The sequence below is a fragment of the Hyperoodon ampullatus genome (assembly GCF_949752795.1).
Source record: "Hyperoodon ampullatus genome assembly, chromosome: 10".
In the NCBI taxonomy this organism is placed as follows: domain Eukaryota; kingdom Metazoa; phylum Chordata; class Mammalia; order Artiodactyla; family Ziphiidae; genus Hyperoodon; species Hyperoodon ampullatus.
The window spans coordinates 27,615,104-27,634,463 of record NC_136923.1 but is presented as its reverse complement, the minus strand read 5'-3'; the positions used below and the strand labels follow the sequence as shown (position 1 = coordinate 27,634,463).

At 42.1% G+C, this 19,360-nt stretch overlaps 1 protein-coding gene across 18 annotated transcripts in view; it reads right to left on the bottom strand.

The window, feature by feature from the left end:
• The window catches only part of CADPS (calcium dependent secretion activator), a gene marked incomplete at both ends in the record, with an annotated part of 485,811 nt that overhangs the window by 354,084 nt on the left and 112,367 nt on the right, over positions 1–19,360 (bottom strand). For all 18 annotated transcript variants that reach the window (XM_079713702.1, XM_079713696.1, XM_079713695.1 and 15 more), the window contains 2 exons: positions 7,662–7,994; positions 18,847–18,960. In XM_079713702.1, the coding sequence (XP_079569828.1) occupies positions 7,662–7,994; positions 18,847–18,960 (447 nt within the window). The remainder of the gene's footprint in view (positions 1–7,661; positions 7,995–18,846; positions 18,961–19,360) is intronic.

The window sequence follows — 19,360 nt, the reverse complement described above, 5'->3', positions numbered from 1 at the left end:
ATGGGGGAAAAGCACTTGTGGCCAAAACCCTACGATGATCCCCAGTGAGTCACACCCTATTCACCTCCCCTTGAGTGTGGGAGACTCTATGAGTTGCTTCTAATCAATAATATATGACAAGAGTGAAGAGATTTTGCAGATGTAATTTAAGTCCTTAATCGGTTGACTTTAATAGAAAAGGATGATTATCCGGGACGGGACCAACTTAATCAGGTGAGTAAGACCCTCTTTTAAAAGAGGGTCTAGAAATCAGAGACTTGAAGCACCAGAGATGTTCTCTCTCTCTCTGTTGCTGGCTTCGAAGACTCCTACAGCTGCAAGGATATGAGATGCATCAACAAGATGAGGGATCGGGGAAATGGATCCTTCCCTGTTGTGCCTACAGATGAGAACACAGCCCAGTCAGATCCTGAATTCCAGCCCTATGAGTCCCTGAGCAGAGAACCCAGCTAAGTAATGCTAGACTTCTGATCTGTGAAAACTGTGATATAATACTTGGGTATTCTCTTAAGCCACTAAGTTTGTGGTAATTTTTACAGAGCAATACAATGAAAACAAATACAATACTCTGAGCAGGCAAAAGCTATAAAAGTCATTGGGAGTTGTTTTGTGGTGAGCAAGGAGGAAGACAGCCAGGAGGTAGAACATGGGCTTGTCTATGAGAAAATAGTAAAGTGTAGGCTTTATCCCAGTATCTGACACGTGGTGGTTAGTGCACAGCAGGTACTTAAAACATCTGTTGAATGAATTTATGAATAATGAAAGTATGTTGCTAAATAGAAGTGTTTAATACTAGACTGCCATGTCCACCCACTCAGATTTTAAAACACTTCTTCAATAGATATTTATTGAAAGACCATTAGGTACAAAGAACTGTATTGCTGCCAGAGGGCCAGGAAAAGTGATTAAGAAATACAGCCTGGCCATGAAGCAAATTCTGAGACAACAGATCTTCTGGAAACTTCTGGATTAGGAAAAAGATATGCACTTCTATAGAGATGAAAGACTCTATAATGAGGTATAGATACAACCCAGTAATCTGGGTCACAGCTGAAAGCTGACAATTTGAGTTTTCTCCTCAGTCTAATAAACTGAAAAGCTGCCAAGGGTTAATCAAGTCCAAGGAAGAGAGAGCCCTGTAATAAGATAACCACACCATCAAAGGCACATCAAGGACGGATTGGAGGATAGTAAAGGAAATGTTAAGAAAGTTAGTAATTCAGTAATGGTGGGGAATTTAATATTGAAAATGCAAAGATGTTTATAGATTGGGAAATTATATTCCATGTGCCTCCAGTCAAGTCTTCTGGATTATGTGAAAAATCTCTAGAAATTGAGAGAAGATAAATGAAGAGAATACTGTCATCTTCAATTAGTTAAGAGTGTGTATGTTATCCCTGCTGCCCAGGAGACACAAATGATGTCTGAGGAGAAGGTTAGGGTCATACTACTGATGTTTCCAGGAGCTACAGGTGAGATCAGTAAGGGCACAACCAGAAATGCTGTTCTCAAAAAGCAGAACTGAAACATGAAGAAACAACTAACTTTCTTAGCTTGTACTCATCCATATCCCCTTGAAAATTAGCTGCGTTGCTTCCCTAAGAAGGATTTATCTTCATTTTAAAATATATGAAAGTGAAAACATCTCAGAGGTGTTTTTCAAGGGGAAATGCCCATGCATTTCAGAACAAAGCAATTAAGGATAACTCATAAAATTAAGAAGAGGGGGGTAGGAAGTTGCAGACATCTGGTACACCTAACTGGTCATTAAGTCAACTCCAGATGTGGAGGCTACTAAAGGAATGAGGAAAAACAGTGCTTTGCATTCTTTAAACTTTTAAAATACATCATCATCATCTTTGCATTTTATGAAAATGGAAAGCAGGTCTATATTAGTCTCATTTCTCAGATGATAACACCCATTCTCAAAGAGGTTATCCTACATTTTTTGAGTTAGGTTTAGAATTCAACTCAAATGCTCAAATAGCTACATAACTGGCTGCTTCCTCTCAAGAGTTTAGGAAAATAAAAACAACACTGATTTCATAATAAGGGTTTCCAATGATTTTACAATGATTATGTTGAGTATGAGCAAACTCTTCTAAGAGACAGACCCATGCAATCTCAAACAAACACATCTACTTTTAAAAATTCTATGAGTAGGGGCTTCCCTGGTGGCGCAGTGGTTGAGAGTCTGCCTGCCGATGCAGGGGACACGGGTTCGTGCCCAGGTCCGGGAAGATCCCGCATGCCGTGGAGCGGCTGGGCCCATGAGCCATGGCCGCTGAGCCTGTGCGTCCGGAGCCTGTGCTCCGCAATGGGAGAGGCCACAACAGTGAGAGGCCCACGTACCGCAAAAAAAAAAAAAAAAAAAAAAAAATTCTATGAGTAAATATGGAGACATTTATTAAGCTTCCTTTTTAAAAAATGGATTGATAGACACGGTTCATGTTATAACAGACAGCTGATATGCTAAGTGATAGAATCACTCTTTGTTAAACATCATTTCTCATTTGAGATAATAACTGCAGTTCCCAGCAGCACCTCATAGAGAGATCATAGGAACCATCAGAAAGCTGCACCAGAAATCAGATTACACTTTCCCCTAAAATGCAATATGCATACAAGGAACCATGCGTATTTCTGGATTTGGAAGCACCTATGAACTGCTCTGTCTTGTAAGGAGAAGGACCAGAAAATATAAAACAAAACAAAAACCAATACAAGCAGGGTGTGAACATAAGGCATACGATTTTCAGTTCTGTATCTTTGCCCCTACAAGTGGGTCGAATTCGGCAGAGCTGAGTGTAATCTCTGAGAAAGCGAGTAAGTAAATCTATGATTTCTGAAACCTGATTGCAGGGTGTGAGAAGTACAGACTTCAGGTGAAGTCTGTTCTCGTCAGTCTGGGACTGTTTTCAGGGATGGCGTGAGAGGGATCTATCCCACCGATGTCAGTATTTCAAGGCCCTGGTCACCATAGCCATGTCTCCTGTATCACTGGTGGCATGAGATGAAGTAAGAGGCAGACTAACGAAGAGTTTCTATTTTAATGGTTATGTTGCACTTTAATGCCTATTGTTTAAAAAGATCTAGTACACCAAAGCTGTGATTTCACGTATATTACTTCTAAGAATAAAGATAGGCTTAAAAAGTGAGTTAGGAGTTGGCTTAATTAGGAATATTAAATAAATAATCACACAGATAGTACTTGGAAATGGCAAAAATCATCAAGGTGGTATACTAATGGCTGAAGTCTAGAATACAATGCTGAAGATAATTTTCTTCTTATCCCATTGTGGTTTTTTTGTTCGTTGTTTTGCGGTAAGCGGGCTTCTCACTGTTGTGGCCTCTCCCGTAGTGGAGCACAGGCTCCGGACGCGCAGGCTCAGCAGCCATGGCTCACGGGCCCAGCCGCTCTGCGGCATGTGGGATCCTCCCAGATCGGTGCACGAACCCGTGTTCCCTGCATTGGCAGGCGGACTCTCAACCACTGCGCCACCAGGGAAGCCCTATCCCATTGTTTTGATAGTTTCTTTGTTGAGACTTTTGCTATTTGTTTCTATTTACAAAATATCTATGTGCTTAAGGCAGAAAATTTGGAAACGCCAAAAAGCACAAATGAAAACCATGAAAATCAACCATAATGCTATCCATAAAGATAAGCATAGTGAAGATGTTATTTTTTACCCATCCACTACTTTTTCCATAAAAGTGGGATTATGTCTTCACACTCTGGTTCATAGCCTGATTTTCCACTTAGAAATATGTCATGAACATTTCCCCATGTGGTAAGCTTTCTTCTTCTGCTATTTTACTGGCTGAAGAGTATTCTCTCATACAGTTAAATCAAAATCTAGGTAATTAATCTCCTACTGCTGGGAATTAAAGTTGCTTCCATTTTTTCACTGTCATACAAAATGCTGCAATGAACATCTTTGGACTTAATACTCTTGTACACATCTCTAAGTATCTCCTTATAACAAATTCCTAGAGGGAGAGCTGCCAGGTTAAATGGTTTGCCCATTATAAAGGGGTTTTGCTGCAAATTAACAGATTATTCTACAGAAAATTTACCATAATAAATTATTCCACCAGTAAGTTATGAGAATACCCAATTCTATAACATTTGTAATGTATTATCATTACCAATGTTATATTTCTTTTAACATATTTCTGGTATTTGTCAATACAATTGTATAACTCAGATGACTAAAGACATGAAAGTTAAAAATAATCATGTATTTAGAATTAATTTATGGGTTATATTCTTCTTCATATGCTACTTGTCCTAATTTCTACTGAGTTGAACCAGTGAAGCAATAATTAGATGTAGGTGTGAGTATAAAATATAATAAGAAATGCTTTAAGTATTCCTGTCCTAAGAAGTACTTCCCTTTATATTTCTTATAATTCTCTTTTAACTAAGGGGACAATCATTATTTTGGGGAGAGAGGACATGATTCTTTTATATTATTATATTTTTTCTAACTCATAGAACAGATGTTGAAAATATGTGTCGAATTAATTCATTTTTTATGAGAAAAGAGCAAAATAAGGTGCTGCCTCTTAACCCTATTCAACAAGTTCAAAGCCATCACGGTAAGAATGGCATAGGCATAGACTCTTTCCACTGACGCTGATGTCTGAGCAAGAACAGAATATTTGCATGATAAGCTAGCTGCTGCAATAAGAAGAAAAATGAATTCCTAGAATCACTTTATGCCTAGCAAGTTTAGGAACACTTGACTAACTCTTTAATTTTGAGTATTACTTATCACCCAGGTGGGTGATTGTCAATCTTTTTGAAGCTATGACAACCCATCTTCTTATGGTAGAGAAGATGGTGGTGATGGATGGTAATGCCACTTGTTTACCCTATTCTACAAGTGCCACATGGGATGCAGTACCATTTTAATTAAAAATAATAATTAAATTTAATTTCATATTGAGACTTATTTGAGAATTTCAAAATACTTCTTGGCCCATCACAGAAACTCTCTACCTTCAGGTAGGCAATAAGTGCTCTGAATTGAAGTGGGCTGAGAAGAAAGTAGGGTGTCAGGAATTCCTTTGAATGTAATGTATATATTACATTATGAAATGCTAAACAGATACCTATTTAGTAAAACATCCAGAAATTTCTGGGTCAGCTACAATGGTTGATAAGACCCTACTAACCAGGTAAAACAAACTGCCATCATCCATCTATTAATTCAATAGGCATTTACTGGACACCTACTTTGTGCCAGTAAATATTTCACGCATTGGAAATATTAGCAAATAAGGCAGAGATGAATTGCCACCCTGATGAGGCCAACATTTTGGTGAAGGATGGGCGGGGAGGGTGAGACAGATAACAAACAGATAAAAACAGATGAACAAGAAATGGAAAATAGTGGTAAAGGCTTCGATAAAAATAGGACAGGGGAATGGGAAAGAGAATGACTTGATGAGGTGTGTGGCAAGGGGGAACTTTAGATGGGGTGGTCTTGGAAAACCTCTTGGAGAAGTTGACATTTAAGCTGTGCCAGTCATGCAAAGGTCTTGGCAAAAGAGCATTCTAAATTGAGGGAAGAGCAAATGCAAAGGCCCAGAACCAATCTGATGTGTTGGGGAAACAGAAAGAAGGCCAGTGAGTAAGCATGCAGGGAAAGTGGTATGATCGGGGCTGATTCCTGTTCTTCCTCAAGCCGTAGTGACGAGCTGGAATATCATTCTCGGGGTGATGGGATGCCCCTGGAAGGTTTTAGGCACAGAAATGTCATGATCCAATTTACAATTTTAAAAGATCACTTGAGTTGGTGTGTGATGGGTGCATTATCATGGGGCAAGAAGGGAGGCAGGGTTACCGGTTGGGTAGACACTGGCCATCCAGGTAAAAGATGCAGGTGTCTTGAATTAGGGGGTAGCCATGGAGGCAGGAATAAGGAAGCCTCAAAATCCTGTAGTTCTTATGTTAAACATTTACTTAAATACAGTGGAATATGACTCAACCATAAGAAAGAACGAAATAATGCCATTTGCAGCAACATGGATGGACCTAGAGATTCTCATTCTAAGTGAAGATAAGTCAGACAGAGAAAGACAAATATCATATGATATCACTTATATGTGGAATCTTAAAAAAAACGATACAAATGAACTTACTTACAAAACAGAAATAGAGTTACAGACAGAGAAAACAAACTACCAAGGGGGAAGGGTGGGGGATAAATTGGGAGACTGGGATTGACAAATACCCACTACTATATATAAAATAGATAACTAATCAGGACCACTGTATAGTACAAGGAACTCAATACTCTGTAGTGACCTATACGGGAAAAGATTCTAAAAAAGAGTGGATATATGTATATGTATATGTATAACTGATTCACTGGGCCGTACAGCAGAAAGTAACACAACATTGTAAATCAACTATACTCCAATATAAATTTTAAAACATTAAAAATTAAAAAACAAAAAAAAACATTTATGGCACTGTTGTGATGTTGTCTGTTGACTTTTTGCCTCTTCCAGTAGACTATAATATACTTTAACTGCTACCATTTATAAAGTGCCCCATGTTACTCTGGGCTTTATACACATGAATTCTCATAACAGTTGCATCCCAAGTTCATATGTGAGGAGGTTAACTAACTCCCACAGCCCCAAAGCTAGTGAGGGGCCATATTAAGATTTACCTAGGTCTGCTGGATTCTGAGCAAGGAACAACTCTTAGCCAATATACTACAGTGTCTTCACTTTACCAACTTTAGGGGCAGAGTTGGTGCAGGGAAACCAGGGCACAGCTTAATTTTTATAATGGTTCTTAAAAGGCAAAGGGCAGCAAAATTACCAGGAAGTGGGGGGGCTTGTTTAAAATGCAGATTCCTGGGCCCTACCCTGAGCATGCAGAACTGGAATCTAGGGCTGTGGGCTGCAACTGTGCCTTTTAAAAATGCTCCCAAGCAACATTCAATAAAATCTGCAAAGACTGCAAAGTAGGCATATAATAAATAGTGGGTGAATAAAGAAATGTAACGGGGAAACGGTCGCAGGCAATGAAGATCTAGGGTACTTCACTCCCCCAAACTGTGATCCAGAGAAAATGTAAGCTCATTTTTGGGGTGGGCCCAAGTGGAGCCTCAGCTAGCCATCTCAGAAATTCAGATGTGACTAACATATGGGTATGACAAACTCAGGTGTTCTGGAAGCTTTCTGTTTTAAATAATTTCACTTGATGACCAGGTGCTAAGTCCAGCTGTCTCCCCAGCTGAGGAAGTACAAGCCCTTCAACTGGTAAATACCACCTATTTTAAAGGCACATAATCTTTAAAAAAAAACAAACAAAAAAACACCATCATTTTGATCTTTTGGCACTTACCACACATGGGCCAATTGACCCCTTAGACACAATACACATAATACCCAGGGTTCATGAGATTTTTAGGAGCTCAGAAAACATTTAAATTTCTTTTAAAAATCAGAAGAAAAACCTGAATATATTCTAGCTTGGATTATATTCAGCTTTTACCAATGCAGCTATAAGACGTAATAAAAAAAATTTTTTTTTAATCAAGAAATGCACATGAAGGCAGTGATGCCTAGGGCACACAGAAATCATCATGTGGCCCTGCTTTACTCACAGCTCTGGGCCCAGGTGACAGACACCTTACCTGGCAGGCATTGTACAAGAGCTGGTGTTCGAACTTCTTGATCCCAAGAATGTTCTGGAACATCTCGTAGAGTTGCTCTTTGCTCAGAATAAGCTCGGAAGCTGCGCTGGCTGTCATCCGGGCCTGCTGCTTCCTGGGGTCCTCTTCCCCGCGGTAAATGGCATCAAACTTGGCCATCCAGGAGCTCAGCACGGTCTCCTTGCTGAGGCCATCAATTTCGGGCAGGCTGCGCACCCTCTTCTCGATGTGCTTCTTGAAGACCTCCCGCGAGTCGTTGGCGGAGCAGCCTCCACTCTGCACCATGCGGGCCACGCGGTCACTCTTCAGGAACACCTGAGCAAGAGCAGGGCAGGACAGACATCAGGAAGCCGCCCGGCAGTAACACATTCCCTGTGAGGCTGGAGGCTGGAGGCTGGGCCTGGGCGGACCCCCTCACGAGCCTCCTGGGAGGCACCAGTGTGAATCGCATCCTGCCCCGCTACCTCCTAGCTGTGGGAACTGAGAGAGGGCCTTTACATGTTTTGCCTTTGTGTCCAAATCTGGAAAATGGGAATAACAATGGTATTTACTAGGTTGTGGAAAGGATGAAATGAGACAGTCATATCCTGAGAGGCAGCATATAGTGGAGAGACTCAATTGCTCACACAGCCTGGGGCCTTTCTGTGCCACTTAGTGGCCGTATTTCTTTTGGCAAATCAACCTCTTTGTACCTCAGTTTTCTCATCTATAAAATGGGGATGACAGTAGTTTCTACAGCACAAGTATTTTTAAGTGAGGATTAAATGAGTCAATATATGATGATTAAAAAGTGGCTCATATTGGGGCTTCCCTGGTGGCGCAGTGGTTGGGAGTCCGCCTGCCGATGCAGGGGGCACGGGTTCATGCCCCGGTCTGGGAAGATCCCACATACTGCGGAGCGGCTGGGCCCGTGAGCCATGGCCGCTGAGCCTACGCATCCGGAGCCTGTGCTCCGCAACGGGAGAGGCCACGACAGTGAGAGGCCCGCCTACCACAAAAAAAAAAAAAAAAAGAAGAAGAAAAAAAAAAAAGTGGCTCATATTAATGCCATATAAGTTGTTGTGGTTGTTATTACTTTTATATGTAAAGTATCTGGCATGATGTCTGGTACATAGCACTTTACATAGTACATAGTCCACTATTTACATCTCATTTTAGCCTCTCAGTGACACTCATCACAATTAAAATTGAACAAGGATTAGGTAAATATGTATTTAATGTCTGTCTCCCCTCCCCAGATGTAAACTCCACGTGGGCAAGGACTGTGCCTTTCTTGTTCCCCCAAATATCATCCATCTCTAGAGGGGAGCCTGGAGCTTTGAGAGTGAATGACAAGGCATTAGACTCGATCCATTTTGTAGAAGGAAAAACCAAGACTCCAGAGAGGGGAAGGGACTTGCTCTTGGTAACTCAAATTGGCTGACTCTAAACGCACGGTCTTTTGACTTCACCCTGGTTCCTCCCTTTCCTACGGGTCTCACCTGCCTGGTGGGAGAACCTCTGGTTGCTTTGCTGGTGCTGCCTGGGTCCTGGGATGAAGCAGCCATTAAGAATAGTTTGTTTTCACCCCAGTGCCCACCGTTCGGGAGCTTATACAAGCTATACAGTTCTAGGGTGTCATACAAGGCAGTGAAGCTGCTGCTTCCCATTCACAAAGAGGAAACGTCTGACACTTCTGAGCTGTGTCCTGGTCACACTTCAGTAGGTTCATAAATAGCCTTCCAGAGGCAGAAGAAATGTTCACTCCCCTGTCAGATTTCAGGGGATGCCTTTGGTAGGCAATTGCTTGAGGGGCCTCTCATTGCCTTCTGCTTCATCACAAAGCCTTCCTTGGGGAGGAGAGATGTTAGAAAGATGGGTTCCATTTATTGTCAATTGAATGAACTAATTTAGAGAGAAGGGGGGCTGAGGGTTTGCTTCACAAGCTAGAGGCCATGGCCAGCTCCACTGTGCCTGGGAACTGGTACTCAGTTGAGACCTTAGAGTTCATTCAAAAATCAATTATAGAAAAAAAAAGTTTCAAATGAATCCTCAGGCCTTACGAGCTTTAATGAGCTAAGAATTCACCCGAAAATCTGTAATGCTTAATGCAGGTAGTTCCTCCATGTAACACACTGTGTCTCAGCTATAGGTCTAGATCTCAAAGAACATCAAAGTTGTGAAGCAAAAGAGAAAGTTTCTGGAGAGGCAGTATAACATTGTGACAAGACTTGTAAACCATGATCCCAGGCCAGCTCTGCCACTAACTTGCTGTGTGACCTTGGGTAAGTTACTTCCTTTCTCTGATCCTCTAATTTCTTTTCTGTACACTGAGGGAGTTGAACTATAAAAGTTTGAGCTTGTCTTTTCAGCTGCAATGTTTATACTCTTCTCCATGAGCCCATTCACCCATTTTTTGGACACTCACTGGGGGAAGGCACGTGCCAGCTACCAGGGTTACAGTGGGGAGCAAAACAGATGCTGATCCAGCCCTCGTGCCTCCATGACATCATCCTAATCATCCCATACAAACATCATTACAATCTGGGACAAGTGCTAGCCAAGGGCAAATACACAGGTTCATGGGTGCCTGTAGCCAGGAATATATTCCAACATGCAGTTAGGAAAGCCTTCCTGGAGGAGACGTGAAATGTGAAAGATGGGTAGGAAAAGAGTGAAAGAAGGAACAGTATGTGTAAATACACTGAGGATCTGAGAAAATAAGGAGAAGCCAGTATGGCTGTGGCAGTGAGGGGTAGGAGAATGACCAGTATAAGATGGGCAGAAGGGGCCAGATGGCCAAGGGCGTGAGAGGTCCCATTAAGAACATTAGTTTTCATCTGAAGGGCACTGGGAAGCCATTGAAGGCTTTAAGTTGGGACGTGACACAATCAAGTTCACATTCTCTGGCTTTAATGTGGAAAACAGACCTGAAGAGGGACAAGAGAATAGGCAGGAGGCCAGCTGAGAGACACCTTATGAGCATAGGCGAGTGATGATGGTGGCAGGGATCCAAAGGGGTTAGTTCTTTGTTGTCAGCGCTAATGACTATCAGAGGTGACTTAAAAACATTCAATCAATGATGAAGCCATACCCTCCTCCCGTTTGTCCATATCAGTGTCCCACAAACCTGTAGCAGGCCCCCGTTATAAGCTCTCAGCATCATATTCCTTTCTTCCAAAGCCCTTCCACAGCTGCCATTTGTCATTTGCCTCTGTGACTATTTAGTTAATATCTGAGGCTCTAGCTAGACTATAAGTCCCAGGAAGGCAGGAATTGTAGCTGCTTTTTTCCTATTATTTCTTCCAAGTGCCTAAGACAGTGCCTGGCACATAGCTGGTGCTATGTTGAATGACAGAATCAGTGAATGAACGATATGAACAAAGCAGACATCTCAAAGCAGAGACCCTATGGAGATTATATCTGGATGGGGAACGAAGGTAAAGGAGAAACCAACAAGCACAATATACTGGTCTCTTAAAACGATTGACTGATGCTACATTTTTCCATGGGACCTGACAACAGGGGGTAAGAAATGAGGATATTGGCACGTTGGTCCCAGATGGCATCCATAACGGGTGAGCCCTGGACCCTGAGCACATTGTCTGTTTCCCACAGTCCCTTCCTTTGTACACAGTAACCACTCAATAAATATTTGTTGAACTACCAGCAGATGGCTTTAGATAAGTCACTTAACTTCTATCAACCACGCTCTCCTTTGCCATCACACGGGGTTCACCCAGCCAGCCTTCTTTGATGAGGACCAAACTGAAAGGACTCTGAAAACTGGAAGGCTCCCTCTGTCCACAGGTAGGATATGACTGCCAGGCCCCAGAACGAAAGGAGATGAGTGGAATGTCAAGAGCATAGAGAAGGAGGCGGAACATCGAGGTGACAACCAAGTACCAAAAGGCAGCAAGACAGCCACAGGGAGAGAGGGCGGTAGCGGAAAACTAATTTTCCAGGCACATCATCTGTCTTGGCTTCTCAGTCTGTCAGAAGGGAAGTGGGGCCAGTAACGTGCTTGCGTGTCTCTAAAACGACCCCTGAAACTCATTTGTACCGGGAGCTCTATCGGGTACTTTGGGTTTTGTTTTCTGTTTCATTTTTTGGTAGCTGTTGCGAGAGGCTTCAACTCCAGGCACAGCTCTATGCAGCACATCCATAATCCTCCCCACCCCTCTGCCAACTCCCAGACAGGCAGGTCATGATGGGAGAGGGCAGATAAACAAATAAATACGGAATGGGGAAGGGCAGTCAATTCAGCGACTCGACCCCAACCATCAGTCCTTTGCTCCATCGCCAGAGCCAAGCAACCTCAAGGTTGTTTTAGAAACACACAAGCACATCGGTAATTGATGATTGTAGACGATACGGGGTAAAGCTGACCCAGCTCCTGCTTCTTTACAGACAGGCTGAGAACACAAGATGGATCCTTTCCTGCTCTACAAAAGCACATCATTTCAACATAAATAAGAAAAATACCTAGATGCTAGAGTAAATAAGATTTTAAAAACCTACAACAACCAGGTTACTAATGAACTTTACTAATGAATGGCACACACATAATGGGAGCAGTGGGCTTTAGTGTCAGATGACCTGGGATCAAATCCTGGTTCCACCAGGTGCTAGCTTTGTCAGCTGAGCAAATTGCTCCATCTTTCTGGGCCTCAGTTTATCATCTTTCAAATGGGAATCACAATCACCCTCCCGTGTAGGACTGGAGTGAAGATTCAGTGAGACAATGAGTGTCGATTGGTGAGCATGGTGCTCTACTACAAGAATGTAATAAAAGTTACCTGTTATTTTTAAATAGAGTATCATGAAGCCATTAAAAAGGTAACTTTTTTTCCATCAGCATCAAAAGATGTCCATGAACTTATGGTTACCAGGGAGTAAGGCGGGGGAGGGATAAATTGGGAGATTGGGATTGACGTATACACACTACTGTATATAAAATAGATAACTAATAAAGACCTACTGTACAGCACAGGGAACTCTACTCAATACTCTGTAATGACCTATATGGGAAAAGAAACTAAAAAAGAGTGGATATATGTATATGTATAACAGATTCACTTTGCTGTACACCTGAAACTAATGCAACATTGTAAATCAACTAAACTCCAATAAAAAAAAAACCCCACAAAAGATGTCCATGATATGCTGTTAAACCAGAGACTTCCAATGGTAGGGGTGAAGTGGGGTTGGGGCATAGGAGCATAACCCTTGATTGAGAACATCACAGGTAATAACACTGTTTACGGATGAGAGTATATCATATGTGTGACTTTTGCAGAAGTCGAAAGAAGATAGAAAACAACTGTGAAATGAAACAAGTGGGTTACTAATATTTTTTAGTTACTTTCCATCTTAACATGGAAATCAAGGAGCTATCTTTATGTGTATAGACACATCAAAAAATACCTAGAAAGATATATGCCAAAATGTAGTAGTGGTTGTCTAGGATCATGGGATTACAGGTATTTTTCTTAACCATTTCATTTACATTTCTCCCTACATTGTCTATTTTTATATTTGGCATGTTTGACTTTCACAGTCATTTAAAACACCCCTTTCTACATGGAAAAATGAGAAATTTTACCTTCACTGAGGCAAGGTGCATGTTAATTTCTAAAATAAAAAGCATCTTTGGATCTTAAAGTTATTCTTCACCAGAAAGTAAGGTTATCTTGGGCAAACTTAGGAAGCACATCTGGGGCCATGAGCTGTGGTACGTGATGGTAGATTAGGAACAAAAGTAGTTTTCTTTCCCCTTTCTATGCCTTTTTGCCCTGCCTTGACCTTGTATCTTCCACACCCAATGTCCAGGCCCCAAACTAGGGAGTGGATTGATTCCATAACTTTCAACTCTCCTCTATCATTTCTTTTTCTTTTTTTCTTAATATTTATTATTTATTTATTTGGTTGCACTGGGTCTTAGTTGCGGCCAGCAAGCTCCTTAGTTGCGGCACATGGGCTCCTTAGTTGTGGCATGTGAACTCTTAGTTGCAGCATGCATGTGGGATCTAGTTCCCTGACCAGGGATTGAACCTGGGCCCCCTGCATTGGGAGTGCAGAGTCTTATCCACTGCGCCACCAGGGAAGTCCCTCTCATTTATTTCTATACAGCACGTGGGCACTACACCACCACTCTTCCCCCCTAACCTTAATATATTCAGCATAGCACTTTCCAGTTGCTAGATTTACAGGGAGGTTGTGTGTCTGACTGTGTGTGTGTGTGTGTGTGTGTTTGTGTGTAGTTTAGTCTTGACAACAATTATGCAAGCAAGATCCTACTACAGATGAAGAAGCTGAGGCTCAGACGTGGCTGAGGTCTCACAGCCCGTGTGCAGCAGAAATGGAGCTCAACTCCACGTCTCTTGGACACTCACCTCATCCTCCTAACCACTTGGCCCTCTGCCCCCCCCTTCCTTGCCTGGCTTTTTCCACAAGAATGAATGCCTTTAGAATGGCTACTTACTCTTTTCCTAGGGATATATCTGTTTCAAGGCCACTGAGGAATCAGAGTGGTTTTGCTTATTGGAAAATGTGTAGCTTTATTTTATTTTTTAATTTATTTTTATTATTTTATTTTATTCGGCGGTACGCGGGCCTCTCACTGTTGTGGCCTCTCCCGTTGCAGAGCACAGGCTCTGGACGTGCAGGCTCAGCGGCCATGGCTCACAGGCCCAGCCACTCCGCGGCACGTGGGATCTTCCCGGACCGCGGCACGAACCCGTGTCCCCTGCATCGGCAGGCAGACTCTCAACCACTGCGCCACCAGGGAAGCCCTGTAGCTTTATTTTAGAAAAATAGCCAGGTGTGACCTGACATCTACTTTTCTTAGATTAAAATAAGGTCAGTCATAAAGACAAATGGACGTTTGTCACCCTGTGCAGAGAACACCTGCAGTTTCTGCCTGCCAACCGTCCGTCCCCTTCTGATGACAGCACCTCAGTCCGAAAACACCTTTGTCACTGCACACAGTTTTAGTGAGACTGTCAATCACAGGACCTTGCAAAGGAAGGACAAGGTCCTGTGACTGGCGATCAGACTTCCCCTTCTGGGGCTCAGATTCAGAGCGGGGAGGCGTAAGAATGGAATGGGGTTGGAGTAGATTCATACCAGTGATGGTGTGTGCATTAAATCCTGCTACCCAGCTTCCTGAGGCTAAGCTGTCCTGGTTTCCATCTTTTCTTTAGGTTGGTTGTTTCCTTTAATAATAAAACAACAGTTGTTGTTATTATTAGGGCCTAATTCAGCCACAGTCAGTTTCTTTTGCTAGCAACCGAAGAATGGTGTCTGATACGCCATTCAAATCTAGTTGGACAAAAACTAACTGGGGCTTTGTCAGAGGAGATCAGCTAAAACCAAAACGAAACAAAACTCAGTCGTAACAGTGGTGCTGGCGGAAGTCCAGATATCGGCTGTCCTGTTCTAAAATGAGTGTTGGTATGTCTTCTCCCTTATTCTACACTCCCTCTTCCCACCATATCTCCCCATGTTTCCTTCCTGGCAGGATCTCAGTGAGGAAGGTTCTGTAAGACCTTTCCATCCACCTCTTTTCTATGATGTCGGGGCCAGCGTGTGAAGGAACCAAAATTAAGCAGGGAGATGGGGAGGGAGGTGAGGATGGAGGGTGGGAGGGCTTATGTTTCACAATTTGTCTTAAAAGAGCTGAGAGTTAGAAAAGATGAGGGGGCCCTGGAGAAAAGGGTGGGCTCTCTGATGGCTTAGGACCGTGGCTGTGAAAACAGGATAAAATTGCTGGGCCAGATCTCAGAGCATCCATCTCAGTGCCCACCCTCAAAGCCACAGTGAAAGAGATTAAAGGATTAATCTCCTGCTCTGCTTGATCTGCTCTGCCAATCAGGGCCACCAGGGAAGGACAAAATAAACCTGCACACTCGCGAGAGCCATAGGGAACCTTGGTCTCCCTCTATCCTGGAGGCCAGCTTGCAAGGAGTGCTGGCCAGCTGGGGCCAGACTGGGCTGGATGTGGGTGGGCACAGATGGCAGAAGGACAGTGGCTCCCCACTCCCTTTATTTTTAAAAAATTGCTCTTTACTACTCTAGCAAGTTGACAAACCATTATTGACTTAGCAAAACAATGCCACTGCCTGAAACTGACTTTAGTAAGTGACTATAGTAATCTATAGTAACTGACTATAGTCAGTTTCTGGAGAAAAAGTTTGGTTTTTTCAAAATTTTCATTTTCACTGGTAAATTGGGATGTGTCAGTGTTTATACAAACAGTGGAGCATGTGTGTGTGTGCGCGCGTGTGTGCGTGTGTGTGTGTATGTGAGGGGTGGCGGTTGAGAATTTAAAAGGAGAGTACCTGTTGGTTTTGCCTGTTGAGCACACATTCCCCCTTCTTCTGTTCAAAAGCACACCCAATTTCTTGATGGGAAACCAGGCCATTTTCAACACAAACGGTTCCAGTACGACCGAGCCTGCACTCTGGCTCCAGCGGTGGTATCTGTCCTGGGTCTATGCCACCCCTCATCTATAGTGATTAGTTCAAGAATGGACACAGGGCCCATGTTGGTCCAACCAAGTCACCTGGGGCCTTTTGCTGGGACTCTCAGCAAAGAAGTACTCTCTTTGCCCCTGGAGTTGCTAAGCTGGTAGGATGGGAACTTCCAGTGTTGTTCACATAGAAAGAACCTGCCCAAGAATGCAGCCAACCAGGGAAGAACAAAGCCGAGGTGTGGGGGGAAAGATACTCACCTTGACGGCATCTTTGGAGTCTCTGGATCCAGCCACATTGATCCAGCTAAAGTCAGATCTATCCCTGGACTTTTAAGCTGCTTGGGCAAACAAATCTCATTTTTGGCTTAAGCCAGTTTGACCTAAGTGTCTGTACTTGTAATCCAAAGAGTCCTGCCTGGGACAGATACTAACAGGGAAACAACTACATCCCAGAGGAGGGCAGAGAAAGAGATATGAGCTTCTCCACTGCCCAAGAGTAGAGGGAGAGAGAGAAAGGGATGGGTAATCAACCTGGAGTGCTCCCCAGTGAAGGATTAATCCTGATCCCTTGATAGGGGACCTCTGTTTCAGAGGATTAGGCTTCCCAGGAAACATGAATCTTAAGACTCTCTAAAGCTTTGCTAATGAATATGGTAAATAATTAATACCCCACATTATTTCCTGTTACTCAGATCTTAATATTAAATATTCAGTAATTTCTTAATGTCTGTATTCTCACCAGACTTAAAGGAAGCTCTTTCAAATAAACTAGCCACGATACAGGAAAATATCAGGATCACTATAGATGTCGTGGTAATTTCCAGAGACTCATTAGCAAGTTGATGACTATTAATTTTCAAATTTAATTAATAGACAGAAGTGGCACTTTCTTGTAATTTATATCATTAGTCAAATGAGCCTTCTCATTAAGATCTGCAATCTACAAGTTTACAAACTGGTGAATGACTTTAAACATGGAGAACTATTGATAAGGAACTACCTGGTCTCAACTGGTTTTTGGATTTTCACAAAAGGGGGAAAAATTAATTTCATTCCCTGGTGGTTTCTAAACAGAACTTTTCTTAAATATATTTAGGTTATTCACTACCACACCACCACTGTGATTACAAACCTCATTTCCACTCTCCCTTAAATCCAACCAAAAAATGTGTCACATCAGATAAAGCACCAAGTTTGACCCTTATTGGCAATCATTAATACTACTTGTATTAATGAAAAAATGTTTAAATTTGACACATATGAAAACAAACCAGATGTCTAAAACAGATCCAAATAGAAATTTCATTGAGGAAACGGTGTGCAAGATGAGTCTGTGGATGGACCCAGCAAACATCACAGAGACAAAGGCTGTTTACTATTAAAGGCTAATTAGCAAACAAATCAATAATATTTTCACAAGATCTAATGGCAATCTTGCTCCACTCTCTCTATGAAAGAAGGAGTCAAGTGCTGTAGCAATAGGAAGGAGAGTTTTACCAAATCAATCAAATAACATTTTTAAAGCATCTACTGAGAAATGGAGCACCCAATGGTCAGAAGAAGCATGTACTTGGAGGAGCAGCGAAGTGGGAGCACCTATGTTTTTGTTTTAAAATAATTTTCTACCTAATAATTGAAAAAAGAAAGGAAGGAAGAAAATCAGCAAAGCAATCCCATGGGGGAAAAATCACAAGTTTGTTGGGTTTCCTAACACCTACTTCACAATTTATTTTTTTTAGGTTGAATTGCATATGGCAGGATTCCATCAGTTTTTTAATGCTTAGGGGTTGGTTTCTAATGGTTTTAATCTAGCCTTGACAATAGGTAAGACATTTGGGGCACAGGATTCCAGATACAGAGAATATCTGGTTCAGATGAAAATAGATTAATATAAAGTTAAATGTCTTTCAAAGACCAAATGATATGTATGTGAGGTAAACATTACCAATAGGAAGATATGGCATGTTCACTTCATTAATGACGTACAAACAATAGCAAATGTGAACATTTTGAAAGAATAACTACAAAATTTAAAATACTAGTGGAATTCCAACTTCACTTTACTGATAAATAAACCTCTGAAGTCTAGAGGTGAAAATTCACTTATGGTATATACTCAGGATATATTTTCTCACGTATCGGTTTCCACCTGAGAACAGTGCTGCATTTTGGATGCTGTTCTAACTTGCAGAAAAGAACTCAGAGTACCATTTTAATGGAAAGAACAAGGAAGCTAGTGAAGGCAACATCCTTTGGAGGTGTTGCCATCCTTTAGAAAGTGGGTAAGTGGTGGGAAAATGCTTCCAAGTGAGTTCAAGTCTTAGCCTGTGGCATTTTAACAGCTGTGTGACCTTGAGTAATTAACCTAACTTCTCTGAGCCTCAGTCTCTTCATCAGTAAAATGGGAATAATAGCAGTACCTAACTCAAAGACTGTTGTCAAGATTAAACAAGAAATGGTACATAAAGCACTCACCACTCTGCCTGTTATAACAATCGGTTGGCAAACAGTAGCCTTTCTTCCCCACTCCCCCCATACCCCACCGAACAACATGCTGTTTTCCTTTAAATTGTAACCAATCACCAACCCCTTGGCCTCAGGAGGGATGGCCCTGTAGAAGGCCAAGGCTACTATTCTCACTGACCAGTAGTTCAGAAACCCTGAGCTTCAGGCTCAAGCAGTCTTGGCATTCTTCTGCCCGGTGAATCTTACCTCGTAGTAACTCTGGACAGCATTCATAAAGGCTTCGTCAGCCACGATTTGGGTTTCCCCATTGAGAAAAGCCTGAAACCGGTCCTTGACTGTCTGAAGCTGCTGTTTGCTGATCTGTAAGAAACAGAGAAGTAGGGGACAGTGAGGAATTTCTCTAGACAAGGATCACGGTTACTTTACCTTGAAGATGCCAGGCCCATTGACGTGTTAGAGCCGGCTTATACAGGCGTGTGGGAGCTGATTATTATATTTGCGGGAATTCTGTGAGGCAGTTGTTAAACAAAGCCATTACTAAAAATTAATATAAATTATAGCTAAATTATATTGAAAACAAGGGTAAGATACACTCAAAATTCAATGCTTCCTGGTTATTTTATCACATTTGCTATTATCTGAGTTTTTGAGGTCACTTACATCTATGTATTTGTATCGTGGAAATGATATAAAATGTGGTGCTACCACACATTTCTTCCCAATTTTGCATTCAATGATTTTTTTATTGGAAGCTAGACAT